Source organism: Metopolophium dirhodum, chromosome 1 (genome assembly GCF_019925205.1).
Source record: "Metopolophium dirhodum isolate CAU chromosome 1, ASM1992520v1, whole genome shotgun sequence".
Classification (NCBI taxonomy): Eukaryota; Metazoa; Arthropoda; class Insecta; order Hemiptera; family Aphididae; genus Metopolophium; species Metopolophium dirhodum.
In genome coordinates this window covers 53734517-53748848 of record NC_083560.1, presented here as the reverse complement: position 1 = coordinate 53748848, position 14332 = coordinate 53734517, and the positions used below count along the sequence as shown (strand labels likewise).

The window sequence follows — 14332 nt, the reverse complement described above, 5'->3', positions numbered from 1 at the left end:
AACAGATGACCGTAGGGACATTAAATTTTGACTGAATGTTTATATTAGCATTTTCTATACACCATAAAATTTACAAAATATTTTGACTCTTTTTGAGCTGTTTACGGCCATTGTCAGTTTTCAATTTTTTTAGTTTTTTTTTCTATAAATATCAATAAAATTTTATCTGTTGAGTAAAAAAGGATTTTTAATTTTTTTCATCTGCCTTTGAAACAATAACCTAGGAGCCTTCTATTAAATTTTCAAGCTTTTTTACTCAACAGATAAAATGTTATTGATATTTATAGAAAAAAAAACTAAAAAAATTGAAAACTGACAATGGCCGTAAACAGCTCAAAAAGAGTCAAAATATTTTGTAAATTCTATATAAAAAATTAATTTAACCCACCGTAATACCAATAGTGAAATTAGTTACTTCAATAACAATTTAAAAATAAAAACAGGTATAGATGTCTAGAGTCTTGAGAAAAGAAAGTCCATGTAATGGATGTGTTAATTTTGAAATCAAATTTGAAAATGTCATTGAGTATGTATACTGTATACAATATAATAATGTACTCTAAAAGACTCAAGTACCCACGAATAGTATTTTAAAATTACAACAAAATAAGGGCTTGTATTTGAAAAAAAATTCTGTTTTATGTTATTTACAATTATAATGTTACACAATTTTTGAGTTTATCGTTATTTAGAATTAAACCGTTTACCATTATACGAGTTTTGTGTTTTTCGTTATTCAAAATTAAAACGCTATCCAAGTTAATTGAGTTTATCGATATTTAAAATAGTGTTAAATGTTAATACCTAATAAATGTATTGATAATAATTAATGCAGACAGTTAATGGCCCGGATACGGATTATAATAATTATAAATTATAATCAATTCTTATGCCCGTATGCATGAAATAAATATTTCTACGAATCCAATATAATTTTTAAATAAATGGATTTTAAATTGTTTCGTTTTGCATTATAATTCGTCCAATGAAATTCTATAAATTACGTTTTGCGTTATGTTTTGTTTAATGATATATAATATATTTTGTTAATCGTTATGTTTTGCGGTATTTAATTATTTTTGATTATCGCTTTCCGCTATAATTACGTTTACAAATTTCAATCGTTTAGACAAATCGTATGTCGCGCGTGTGTTAGACAAAAACAGAAAATCCCGGTATGGAAACCCCTTAAATATAATAAGTAAAAATAGTAAGTTTTTCACTTTTATTTAAAATATGTACTTTATATTTATAATACTTTTTATAAGCAATGATTATCGGTTTTTTTTTACACTGGTATTGTGGTCGAAAAACTACCATTTAATATACATTATTATTAAATTCTTTTATATAAGTCTTAAGTCTTAATTACTATTCTTACTATAGATCTTAGTCCTAACTCTTTTCATATCCATTGACATTGACCATTGTTCAAAATGACTTCGTATTATAATTTATAATTAAGAATAAAGAGCTGCATTTAATTATACTAGAAAATAAAACGTAATCATTTATTATTAGTATCAATTAATTATTAGGTAGATAATAAATCTTATATATTATTTCAGCACAAATTATTCTGTATAATCAAATAATGAGACGCATTATTTGATTTAATCTATATAATATTGTACATAATCGGTTTCAATGCCATTACGTAATTTTAAACCCGGCAGAAATGGTAAATCCAATTCTTAGTTCAGGTACACCGTACACCTATATAAATAGATATAGGTTCAAATAAACAGTAACATTTTAAAATGTTACATACGAAACCGATGATATTGCATTGATCCATGCTACTTTTATTTGTTTGAATTGAGTTATCTTAATGACTTAATATCTTTGTATTGATTCCGTATAGATAAAATGTCATAACTACCTAAGCCGGTGAACACCTTGAGCCTTGTTCATTATAATATATTACACATAATTATTATTATTTTTAATTAATTGACTCTTTATACTTATTATTATTACGATTAAAAAAAAACAGTGTATACAATTTCACATAATTCTTATTATTTTAAATATTATTTGATTAATTGACCCTCTAAAGGTAGGTACCTACTTATTATTGCAATTAAAAATAGTGTAAACAATCGTCAATCACACACATTTTTTGGGAGATTTCTCAGCCAACCTCCACGTGGTGTGGCCTAGGTAACGCTAATAGGCTGAATGGAGTCAACTCGAACAACCTAACAATAATATTGGTTGGACTCAACTCAGATAACCCAAAAGTATTTGCAGGACTCAATTCAATATTGTCCTACGAAACTGCTGTAGGTACAACTCATAATTTTCTCTTTGTATATATTATATTTAAATTCTTATTTTTTTAAATAAGTAATATGATTTTTGGGGACGGAGTGGCCGAGTGGACCAAGACGTCTGCTGCGACGTAGCCGACGCTGGTTCGATACCTCGGCCGCGGGTGGCATTTTTCTTCGGACAAGTCACGGTGTCCGGAGAACAAGTGCCGCCATCCCCCACCTACGGGTGCCCCATTAGAAATTCTGCCAAACACAACACACACGTGTAAAACCCTACCGTAACAAAACCTACTACCTAAACAATCATAAAAAAACCCACAATCTGCTAATAGCCATAGTTGCCGAGCTTAAAGATCAATAAAAAAAAAATATATGATTTTTTTTATCAATATTATTTTATTATTTTTGTGAAATAAAATAAATAAACTTAAATTGAATGTTGAAAAATAACAAATTATACTTTAATTGATATTTCTTTATTAAATTCGTATGATGGATATTACACAGAGTTATTCCACTTTTCTGAGCATACCTACCCAAACAACAAAACGCCATATATTTTTTGTGGTTGAAAAATTAAAAAATACATCATTATAAAAGCAACACATTAATCGCTCCGCACAAAATCTAAAATATTTTTTCTTTTCTTTTTAGAATCTGTATGCCTTCTGAGCGTAGCGATGATGTATTTATTTTACAATGATGTGACTATGTGAACGTTTTTTTTTGTGTCTGTTAAAACTTTTTCTAGTATAAAAAAATACTCTGATGATCAACTTATTGAAGGTTTCTGATAGATTTGATTTATGAACTATGGAGGGGGAAAAAAGTAAAAGAATATCCTTTACATACAATCGGAGAAAACAAAAAATAATAATTTTAAGATTTTACCGGTTATTAATCAAAGTTATTTAAAAAAAACAGGTAAGTGAGTGTCCCTCTACTGTACAGTAGGTTACTAGTGGGTCACTGTAATTTATGGTGTTAAATTTGAATTCAATGATATAACATCATGTAATCATTGTATACGAAAAACTATTCTGACCGGAGACGGTTTGACAGCCTAACACATTATACTAAGTATTTATATTGTTATTATAAAAACGGTAGCCGGAAAGCTACATTAATATTATTTGCATATTATCATATATTTGTGTATAATAATATACTTTAGAAGTTTCAAGAACCCACGAATAATATTTATAAATTGCAAAAAAATAACTAAAATCGTTATTCTTGGTTATAATATGTACTTTCGTCCAAATATGAACTTAATATATATTATACATACAAAACTGTGTTGACATATTTTTAGATTTGATGGTTACAATATGAATTATTTATGAGAATCCTTGTTTTAAATTTTCAATCCTTAATAATAAAAAGGTGGGTAAGTGGACGTCGCTCTGCTGTACAGTAAGTTACAAGTGGGTCACTGTAATGGATGGTGTTAAATTTGAATTCAATGATATAATATCATTGTATAAGGAAAACGATTCTGAGCGAAAACGGTCAGTCAGCCTATGATATTACCAAGTATATTTGATGATATTATTATTGTGAATAAAGTAATTTATATATAACATATTTACATGGAGCCTTGTTTTAAATTTTCAATCCTTAGCTATAAAAGTTAAACATTTTATACATTTTTAACTACAAAATAATTAATAAATTATAAATTTGACAAATGTTGTCAACATTTGAACTTTAAATGCTTATATAAAAAAAAATTGTGCATAAAAATATGTATTTTCAAAATGTTATCGTGTATAGAAAATGCTAAAACATTCGGTGAAATTTTCAAGTATCTATACAGTCATACGTTTTTTAATTACAACAAAATAAGAAAATCGTTACACGAGAAATCGAGTGAATATCAAATGTTGTAAAAATATGAATTTCAAACGCTCATAAAAATTTAATTTGACTTTCTTGTAGACATTTTTTTTTTTTGATAAAGGTAGACAAACTTATGGATAATCTTGTCGTATTACATTTTCAAATATTAGATTTAAAAAGAAAAATTTTTATGAATTCTCAACTCAAAATAATTTGCTAATTTTCGTGATTTTTCCGTATTTTGTCAAGATTTGAACTTTAAATACTTATAAATAAAAACTGTGACTAAGGATTTTTAATTTTTTTCATCTGCCTTTGAAACAATAACCTAGGAGCCTTCTATTAAATTTTCAAGCTTTTTTACTCAACAGATAAAATTTTATTGATATTTATAGAAAAAAAAACTAAAAAAAACGGAAATTGACAATGTCCGTAAACAGCTCAAAATAAGTCAAAATATTTGTTACACTGTATAGGAAATGCAATTATAAATATTCAGTCAAAGTTTCATGTCCCTACGGTCATTTGTTTTAGAGTTAAACCAAAAACCAAAATCGATTTTCTCGAAAACAGATTTTGCGTTAATTTGTTTTTCGCGTCGCTTTTGAAAACTACTGGGAAATTTTTACTTTTGACTTCCCCAAAGTAACAACTAGATTTACTTTCCTATCAGAAAAGTTACCGTTGAAGAAAATCCAAGCACTTTTACTGTCCTAAAAGATGATGACAGACACAAAAAAAAATTTAAAAAAACACACATCATTGTAAAATCAATACATTCATCGCTTCGCTCAGAATTTAAAACTTTTCTGTTAAATAAAAGTAATTTATTTTATAGCCATAAAATATTTTTATTTTTATTAATTTTTTAGGATGACCCAACATCTCCATTAAAAATCATTTTTAACTCATCAATTACAATGTCATGCTCAACAACTACTAAACATCAGAGCTGTACCAACTTGTCCACTTTTTATTATATTTAAAATCTTTATAATAACTTTTATAATCAATATTATTTTAAAGAGGGAGAGGGGTCTTGAAAATTAATTTCCTACAATTTTATTTTTATTTGTTTTAGTCAAATAATTTTAGACATTTAGGTGAGGATTTGAAAACCTTGACTTTTCAACTTTTCTAGTGGAAAAAATACTCTGATGATAAACTTTGATGGAGGTTTTTGGAAACAGATTTGGTCTAGTTGGGATTTTGGGAGGTCAAAATTAAAAATTCCCTGTATTTTTAAAATAATTGGGAAAATAATTAAAAATTTGTTAAAATTGTTAAAATTGTTTGGTAACCTTTGTTAGACCGTGTTTTCGCTTGGATTGTATTTGATTCATTTTCATTATTTTTTCTAAAAATGTGAATAAAAAATTATTCGTTCGGTAAAAAAGCTTAAAAATGTAATAGGTACATGTTTATTTTATTATTTCTATCTAAAAATATGAACGGTACATAGTCACGATTATTTTAGATTCACTTTCCTATCAGAAAAGTTACTGTAGAAGAAAATCCAAGCACTTTTACTGTCCTAAAAGGTGATGACAGACACAAAAATAAAAAATAAAAAATAAAAAAAAACACACATCATTGTAAAATCAATACATTCATCGTTCCACTCAGAATCTAAAACATCATTCATTCAATCACAATTGAATATTTTATAATTTTACAACTACAAAATAATTTGAAAATGTTTGAGATTTTTATAAATGTTGTCAAAATGTGAACTTTAATTACGTAAACAAAAATCTTGCCTATGTATTTTTAATATTTTTGAACTGCTATTATAACTACTTACGAGGAATCTTGTTCTTGTAATATATCTTCAAGTTTTTTCTTCATTGTAAAATTAACACATTTATCGTTCGACTCATAATCTACATTTGTTTTATTCGTAATAAATAACTATTATATCTGTGAAGAAAAAATAACAGACAAAGATATTAAATACATCAGATCAATACTACAATATTTATCGTTATTACATAACATAAATGTGAAATATTTGAATTTAATTCGTAATAATAAAAAAGATCAAAAAATGATTTCGCCCGGACAGGGACTCGAACCCTGGACCCTTAGGTTAAAAGCCTAATGCTCTGCCGACTGAGCTATCCGGGCTTCGAGGAAATTTCGATATTTTAGTTTATATTCAGTACAAGTCCCGGTACAATTCTTTAAAGTTTTTTCGATTTCGAGTTTAAAAAAAAAATGGTACCAGTTAATGGTTATTTTTCCAAATCTTAAGCTACAGATAAACGATAAACACCATTACTTAGATATAGGTACATATTTATTACATTTTAGTTTCTGTGTGAAGCGTTATGTTGTTACTTTTTAGTTTTTCTTATTTTTTTGTGTTTATATACCATCGGTACACGAATGTATAGCAGAAAAATGTTCAGATTTCCAACTTTGGAGTTTGCGGGTAGTTTCTTGTAAGCTGTAACAAATTGAAAAAAGTTTGTACCTAGGTACATAAAAAAATATAAAAAAACAATCAAAATAATTTTTTATAAGCGACATTATTTGAAACTTTTTGACCGAAAAAAAATCATTCTGAGCCAGTGCCGCATTGAGACATTTTGCCCTCCAGTGCAAAAAAAATTTGGCGCCCCCGTGAGGGGCCTAATCACGGTAAAGATGGGAGATCCTCATGAACCTTTTAGATTTTGAACAAAGAAAATAATATTTGTTTTACAATAATGTGTGATTTTTATTTTGACTATTGTTTAATAATTTAATTAGCCGATCAGATCACATTTAGTTAGTTTAAAAGTTATAGTGAATTTAAACCTTATACAATTTAAAGGTATGATTATTATCTAGGGTACCTCAATGTATTATAGGCTTTTTGTTATATTTTAATTTTAAAACTAGTTATGAGTATTTTAAGATGTACAAACAATTTACAATTTTAATATACTCATAACCCGCTATAAAATCAAAATATAATAAAAAGCTTATGAGATGTCCTGGATAATAATCTCACCCTTAAAATTTATAAGAGATCAATTCACTCTAAATGTTAAACTAACGGAGCTAAGCATGATCTGCTGAGCGTAAAATTTGCTATGTTACGCACTTGTAAGACGGAGACAACAAATATAATGTCCGTGTAGCGTCCTCTTAAGGAACTATTATTAGGTATATTAATAATTTTCGAACACTGATAGCTATATTGCTATAAATACATTAGTTGTTGTTTTAATTTCAAACAGCACAATACATTAATATTATATAATTCTGTTAGTGAAATAATTTCAATTTTAAAAGTTTTAATAATTTACTAGGGAACAAAATTCCGACCACAAAATGTTGGCGCCCAGGGCAGTTGTAGCCAGTGCCTCCCCCCCTCCCCAGTCAGTCGATTGATTTAATATTTTGACACAACGTTAAATTTGAACACCCGTATGTTTTTATATACCTAAATACCCGATCTGATCAATAGAAAAAACACGGAGCTTAATTATTGTTGAGCCGATAAAACTGCAGATATGGAACTTTTCCTTTGTCAACCATGTCAAGTAACTATAACAACATAATTTATTATCGGTAAAACATAACATTTAAATTTCTTAATGTATTTCGGCAATCTTTATTTTTAAGTCATAGTACCACATTAATCATCTGTAATGTCTCGCCCACGTTCAATCATAGGTCGCAGTTCTCGACACGCATTCACAAAACGTCAAAGGAGATTAAACCGCGTTGATCAAGAAAGTTTAGACGAAAATTAACGTGTTGGAGTCAGTATATTACAAATGCAAGCAGAAGAAAAGGCAGATCAGCGGAATTACCAGATCCCACAAATCACAATTGATAATGAGTTGTTTGATGTCGGTCCATCAATGCAACATTCGACAGATGACTGCTCAGGGAGCAATATCATACAACAGAAATTACTTACAGTGGTTTGTACAAGAAAATACACCGGAACTCCTTCCAGAACAAAATATAGTATTTGATACCATCATGCAAGCTGTGGCCAACCAATCCGTTGAATCGTAGGTTTTAGACGCTCCGCAGTGGAACTGAAAAAACATTCTTAATTTCCTTGATACTAAATAAATCCGTTCAAACGGTCATATTGCGTTAGCGCCTGCTTCTTCCAGCATTGTTGCCACATTAATAGAAGGAGGGAGAATGTACATTCAGCTCTTAATATATCACTAAACATGCAATTTACAGAAAAGCCAACATAATATGTAATATTTCAAAAACATCAAAAATGGGAAAGGTTTTTCAGACGTACTTAATCATTGTTTGGAATGATAGTGTACAATGGCTCACGATAATTAATTGGAAGCATTAGACCATCCACTGAAATTTGAAAGACTTGCGAAATAATCAGTTTCATTTGGCGGAGCATCTCTATTTATTAAACAATAATCTGTGACAGATGTCCTGGTGTTAGTTGTAGTTATACTGTTATAGTTTTACTGAACATTACTTAAATTATCAAAAATCTTACTCGTTTGGTCGTGTGGTATACCTATACTTATACTGGTATGAAAATTGGTAACAACGCTTAATACTTCGTACGCAATCAAGTATTTATTTTAAAAACATGTAGCATCGTACGCTTAAAAAGGTATTACCGATAACGAACGTACGCAATCGTGTTTTACCCGTAATATTATAACGATCGATATCTTGTAAACCGTAATCAACACGTGACTACAACAACACGTAAAACGGTGACTTCATACAATTATATAATAATACAAAAAATATCAACATGTCGTCTCGGACCAGAAAGCGATGAGAAAAATGTGGTGTATAATGTTTATATAATAAACTGAACGGCGAACGGCCGCACCAAAGGCCGATGAAGCTGGGCCGTACGATAGTCACGCGCGAACACACACCGGGGACTGTATACTTGTTGCCCACGCCAACTTTACTGTCCGGGCTGTCACGCTGCCGTGCGAAGGAGATTATCGCGATGGCCAACGAAGTTTTGGAAATCTTCTCGTAATTGGTGGCAATAGTTTTATTGGTGAAGCGAAATTCCAAATGACCTTACGAGTCGTAAACACTATAATATTATTATATCATTATCAAAAATATTTAAACAATGTAGATTTATTTATATTTCAAAAGAATTGTGTTGTCATGATAATATAAGTGTTTACTGTCTTAATTGGATATAATAAAATATTAATAATAGGTACGCAAAAAGCAATCTTTTAAGACACGATGCGAATTGCATTTATTTTATTACTGACATTTAAAGTGGCATTATCTAAATCTAAGTCCACCAAGCATATACACAAAGGACTTATTATAGACAATGAAGATATGAATAATGTCGAAGATTATCCGTACGTAATGTCTTTAAAAGTATTTTTATCTAATAATAGGATAGCGACTTGCACAGGCTCGCTGTTAACAGAGTTGTTCGTATTGACTGCTGCTCACTGTGTTTACGGAAAAGACAAAAGGAATTTAAAAGTAAATATATCTATGTAATAAATATTTAATGTAAATAATTATGTTATATTATTATACATAACGTGTAAATAATTACATGTTATATTATGCATAACGAAACATACATTTAAATACGTTGTTATTTGTTACTAAAACCCCCATGTTTATGCAGGTATATCAAGGTTCATGGATAAAAAATCATGATTCACGTAACGTAGTTAAACTATTCGTACACGAAAGCTATAACCCTGTATCTGAAGTTATAATTGGAGATATTAGTGTATTGCAAGTAAGCGCATTTTTATTTTATATTATACTACCTAAGAAAATTAAGATTTATTTGTACCTAGATTCTACTTAATTACTCTTGCTTGCCTCATGTACAGTAAAATATTTACCAACTATGTAGGTAGTAACGACATTATCAATTGTCATATTTTAGTTGTTGTCAAAACAAATACTGTTCTATTATAAAAAATAATGTACATTATTATCAAAACATTTTTATTTAGATAGAAAAACCATACCCTCATATTAAAGAATATATAAGGATAGGTGGCACGCCTATTGACTTTGCCAATAACAAAATCCTGAAGTGTACAGTTTTTGGCTTTGGTAGTATTAATGCTGAAAATACTTTAGGCAATGAAGGATTTATGAATAAAATTATGGTTAAACATGGTAGAAAAGCTTGTGAAAGATATGACAGGTATATATTATACATATATATTTCAGACAAGATTTATAACATTTACGTGTTTAAATAGTGTTCAAATAATAGACACATGGCAACAATATTTGTGTGTGGTACCAAGCAAGCGAAAAACATATGAAGGAGACAGTGGTGGTCCAATGATTTGCAATGGTTGGCAATATGGAGTATGTAGTTTTTCAATAAGTCTCAAAGGTGAAGAAATGCAGACTATCCACGTGTTCGTAGACTATTATAGAAAATGGATAAATGATATTATAGAACCAGAACAAAGCACAAGAACATCCACAACCACAAAACGAAAACGAATGAAAAATTATAAAATAAACCAAAAAAGTGCTGCAAAATTGATGTTACCATACCATGTATTGTACATGATTTTAGGAATATTATGGTATAATGTGTATTATGTATTGTCTTTTAATTTCAATTTCAATTTTTTTGTTTTTAATTTCCTGCGGATTTATTATTATAACGGCCCAAAGGTCTTTATTAATATATTTAATAATTGTATATAATATTTTACATACTAAATATTAATATATACTTCACACGTTGAAGAAGTCGCACTTCCAATGAAGTGGCCACCTGTCCTCAATCAAAATTCTTAAACTAAGTCGTATGGTTTCAGACGCTTAAGAAGTCTGCTGTGCTTGGAGTTGTCTCATAATTGGACGGGCGGATGACCAATGGATTGACGTGGTGATCTGTCCTCCTCTCGTGTTTGCAAGCAAACCTTTGGATTTCGTCTGCTATTGTAGGCAGCATAATATCATGGTGAATTGCGTTGTTTCTTTTGAACTAGTAGGCTGCAGTGATGGTTCAAAGGGTGATGTACCATCGATGTTCTACTATAATTTTCGTGTCTTTATTATTTGTGTCTGTGTACACGATAAGTAGTGTCGGAATAATGCTTTGATTTTCAACTTCAGTATCTTTTCCGGCGGAAAAGTGAATCTAGTTAGTGCATTCGGTCAAAGTTTAAAATCCTCAGTAATTTTTAAAAGTGCCGGGAAACACAAAAAAAAATTAAGGCAAAAGGAAATTTTTACGCTTAATCACTTTTTGATTTTGGTTTTTGGTATAACTCTTAAAAAAATTACCGTAGGTACATGACATTTTTACGAAGTTTGTATGTTAAAATTTTCTATATACCATACAATCTTCAAAATATGTTAAGCTTTTATAGGCATATGAAATTTTAAATTTTTATTAGTTTTTTAAAAACTAATGTCTATAAAACATTTTATGCTCAGACAAAAAACTTAAAAATTGTGTACAAGGGTCCTCATCAGTTTTTGTTAATGGAAATTAAAAAAAAAGTTGAACGTAACTCCACAAAAATATTTTATAAGCATTTAAAGCTCAAATCTTGACTAAATACATAAAAATCACAGAAATTTACAAATTATTTACTATAATATTTACTATATATTTATTATAATAATTATAATTTTCTTTTTAAATCTAAGGTACTAGTATTTATAATCAATAATAGTATATATACAACCGAACCGGTGTTTGTTCATCAGTGCCTCGCTCGCGGTAGTTGGCGTCAGACCAGCCGTACGGCAGACACTATAGCCACCTACATGGCTAGTTAGTTGTTTCTATATACGTTGTATACGTACATTACGTTGACGTCGAAGAGTTATATTTTCATAAATGAAATTGCTCCACTGTGCACGATGTGGTCACTGGCCGCGTACCGGAGTAGTCTTAACGTCCAACCAACTGCAAAGATGTTAACTCGCCTCACACCAAAAAAATTTTGATTTTCGTCAAATTTTTTTGTTTACTCGTTAAGGGCATAATAATATATTATTAGAATATTATAACTGATTGTTCATTTCATAAACTCCATGACAAATAAGATCTTAGTATATGATCTAAGGTTATGATACAATCTACCAAACAAAACATTTTGATAGTGGCAATTTCTGATAGTAGTCGTCCCATCAATAAATTATCATAAAACCATATCATTGAGTAAAAATAACTCTATGAGCCATATATTTATTATAGATATCTTCATTATCTATGCATAAAACAAAATGACACTGATAATAATTTTTTATATTTTTTTAAATTTCAATGTTTTATTTGTTGAGTCGAAAAACTTGAAAATGTAATACAAGGTTCATCACCGATTGTTACAATAGCAGTTTTAAAAATTAAAAAATGTATAAGTTTCTAATAATTCAAGTTTCTTATTTGGATAAAAATATAAAATTAGATATGTAAACGAAAAATACCGATTTTAGTTACTTTTTTGTAACTTTAAAATATTATTCGCGGGTACCTGAATCTTATAAAGTATATTATTTTATTTTTTTTACACAATGACGTTTTCAGCAAAAATGAATTCAACCTACCGTATTACTATTTACTAATCTTAATATATGTATATTTTTTCTGTCCGTGTGTAAGTATTCAAACTCTTCCTAAACGGCAACACCGATTTTGATGACATTTTTTGCGTGTGCTTGAGTGGGTCCTTGAACGGTTTAGATTCACAATTGAACCCGGTACACCCAATCCGGGGAGGTGCTCAAACAGGGATTTTGAGATTTACGATGGCAATTTTTGTTTATAAATGGCTGCTATTGTTTATAACTTATAGGAGATATAATTAGTAGAAATTAGTATTTATTTATTATTGGTTGCCATTGGTTATTCGGATTTTGGGGAGAACAGGTACAAGCATTCATCAAGTCGAATTTTCGCACATTGCCTACCAGGGTGGCTGAGTTGCACTTACTACAGCGAGTTACACCCAAAAGGAGTTAAACAAGCATATTTTTTTAAAGAGATTTCATTTTTTACGGGCAATGAAGTCGCGTGATTAGCTAGTAGTTATATAAATTACTTTAATAGCAATAATATCATAAAATATACTTGATAGTTAGAAGGGAACCTTATTTAGGTTGACAGACCTTCTTCGCTCAAAATAGTTTTTTGTATACAATGGTTTATCATTGAATTCAGGTTTAGTGCATACATTACAGTGACGTACAGACGTACTAACAGTTATTCTTCAATGAGTACCTACACTCGACATCGTATATACTGCAGTACAGCAGAGAGGTTACTTACTTTCCCTCTTTTTTTAAATTTTAATTGGATAAACACTAATTAGGTAGCCATGGTATCTAAACTAAATATTTGTATAAAACTATAAATCGATATCAGATATAGAAAACATTCGATATTTACGATAGCATTTTGTAGACCATGGTTATTTAGCCATATTGTAAAGACAGTTGTAGAGTTTACAATATTATGTAGACAATTGTGAGTATCTGTCACTCATAGATATATTATACAATATACAACTAGATAGCCGTCTTTATACTACAGTTGTGACCAATGTTGAAATCAGCCGCCATTTATAAAGCAGGCAATGTTTACATTTATTGGCATAATTCTGGTTTAGCAACCTATCGGTTTTTCAAATTTTTTTTTTCCAAAAGTTGTATTTTAGAGTGCTTTGTAAGAATGTAAAAAAGAAAAGCCCGGACAAACTTAATTTTGAAGTTATTGATAAATAACTTCAAAAACTTCATATTTTTCGTTACGCAATCAAAAAATACTGAGAATTGAACTTTTTAAAAATGTTTTTTCCAAACTCTGTGTTTTGGGGTGCTTTGTAAGAATGTAAAAAAAAAAAGCTTGGACAAACTTCGTTTTGAAGTTATTGATGAAAAACAATAATCGATAACTTCAAAACGAAGTTTGTCAGGGCTTTTTTTTTTCATTCTTACAAAACACCTTAAAACAAACAGTTTGGAAAAAAAAAATGTTTAAAAATCGAAAAGTTGTTAAAACAGAATAGTTTCCATTTATTTTACTTTTATTTATATACGTATATAATTATCTATACATACATACATACTATGATAATATTATTTTGTAAACATTGCCTGCTTTGTAAATGGCGGCCGACTTCGATGACAAGAAGGAGACGGCTATCTAGTTGTTGTATATATCTATGGTATCACTACATCGATGATGAGCATAAACCATAATAATTATATTATTAAAATGTTCAGGAGGCTAA

At 29.2% G+C, this 14332-nt stretch overlaps 1 protein-coding gene and 1 non-coding gene across 2 annotated transcripts; one reads left to right on the top strand and one right to left on the bottom strand.

Annotated features, from left to right (window-relative positions):
* Nucleotides 1–6172: 6172 nt before the first annotated feature.
* Trnak-uuu (transfer RNA lysine (anticodon UUU)) lies at nt 6173–6245 on the bottom strand. Its single transcript has one exon. It is a non-coding gene; the product is annotated as a tRNA-Lys (tRNA).
* Nucleotides 6246–9326: 3081 nt separating this feature from the next.
* Nucleotides 9327–10942, top strand: LOC132940083 (chymotrypsin-1-like). The gene is made up of 5 exons (XM_061007500.1): nt 9327–9581; nt 9733–9849; nt 10073–10269; nt 10328–10637; nt 10904–10942. Exons 1-5 carry the CDS (start codon nt 9327–9329, stop codon nt 10940–10942), a joined length of 918 nt encoding a protein of 305 aa, XP_060863483.1.
* The last annotated feature ends 3390 nt before the right edge of the window (nt 10943–14332 follow it).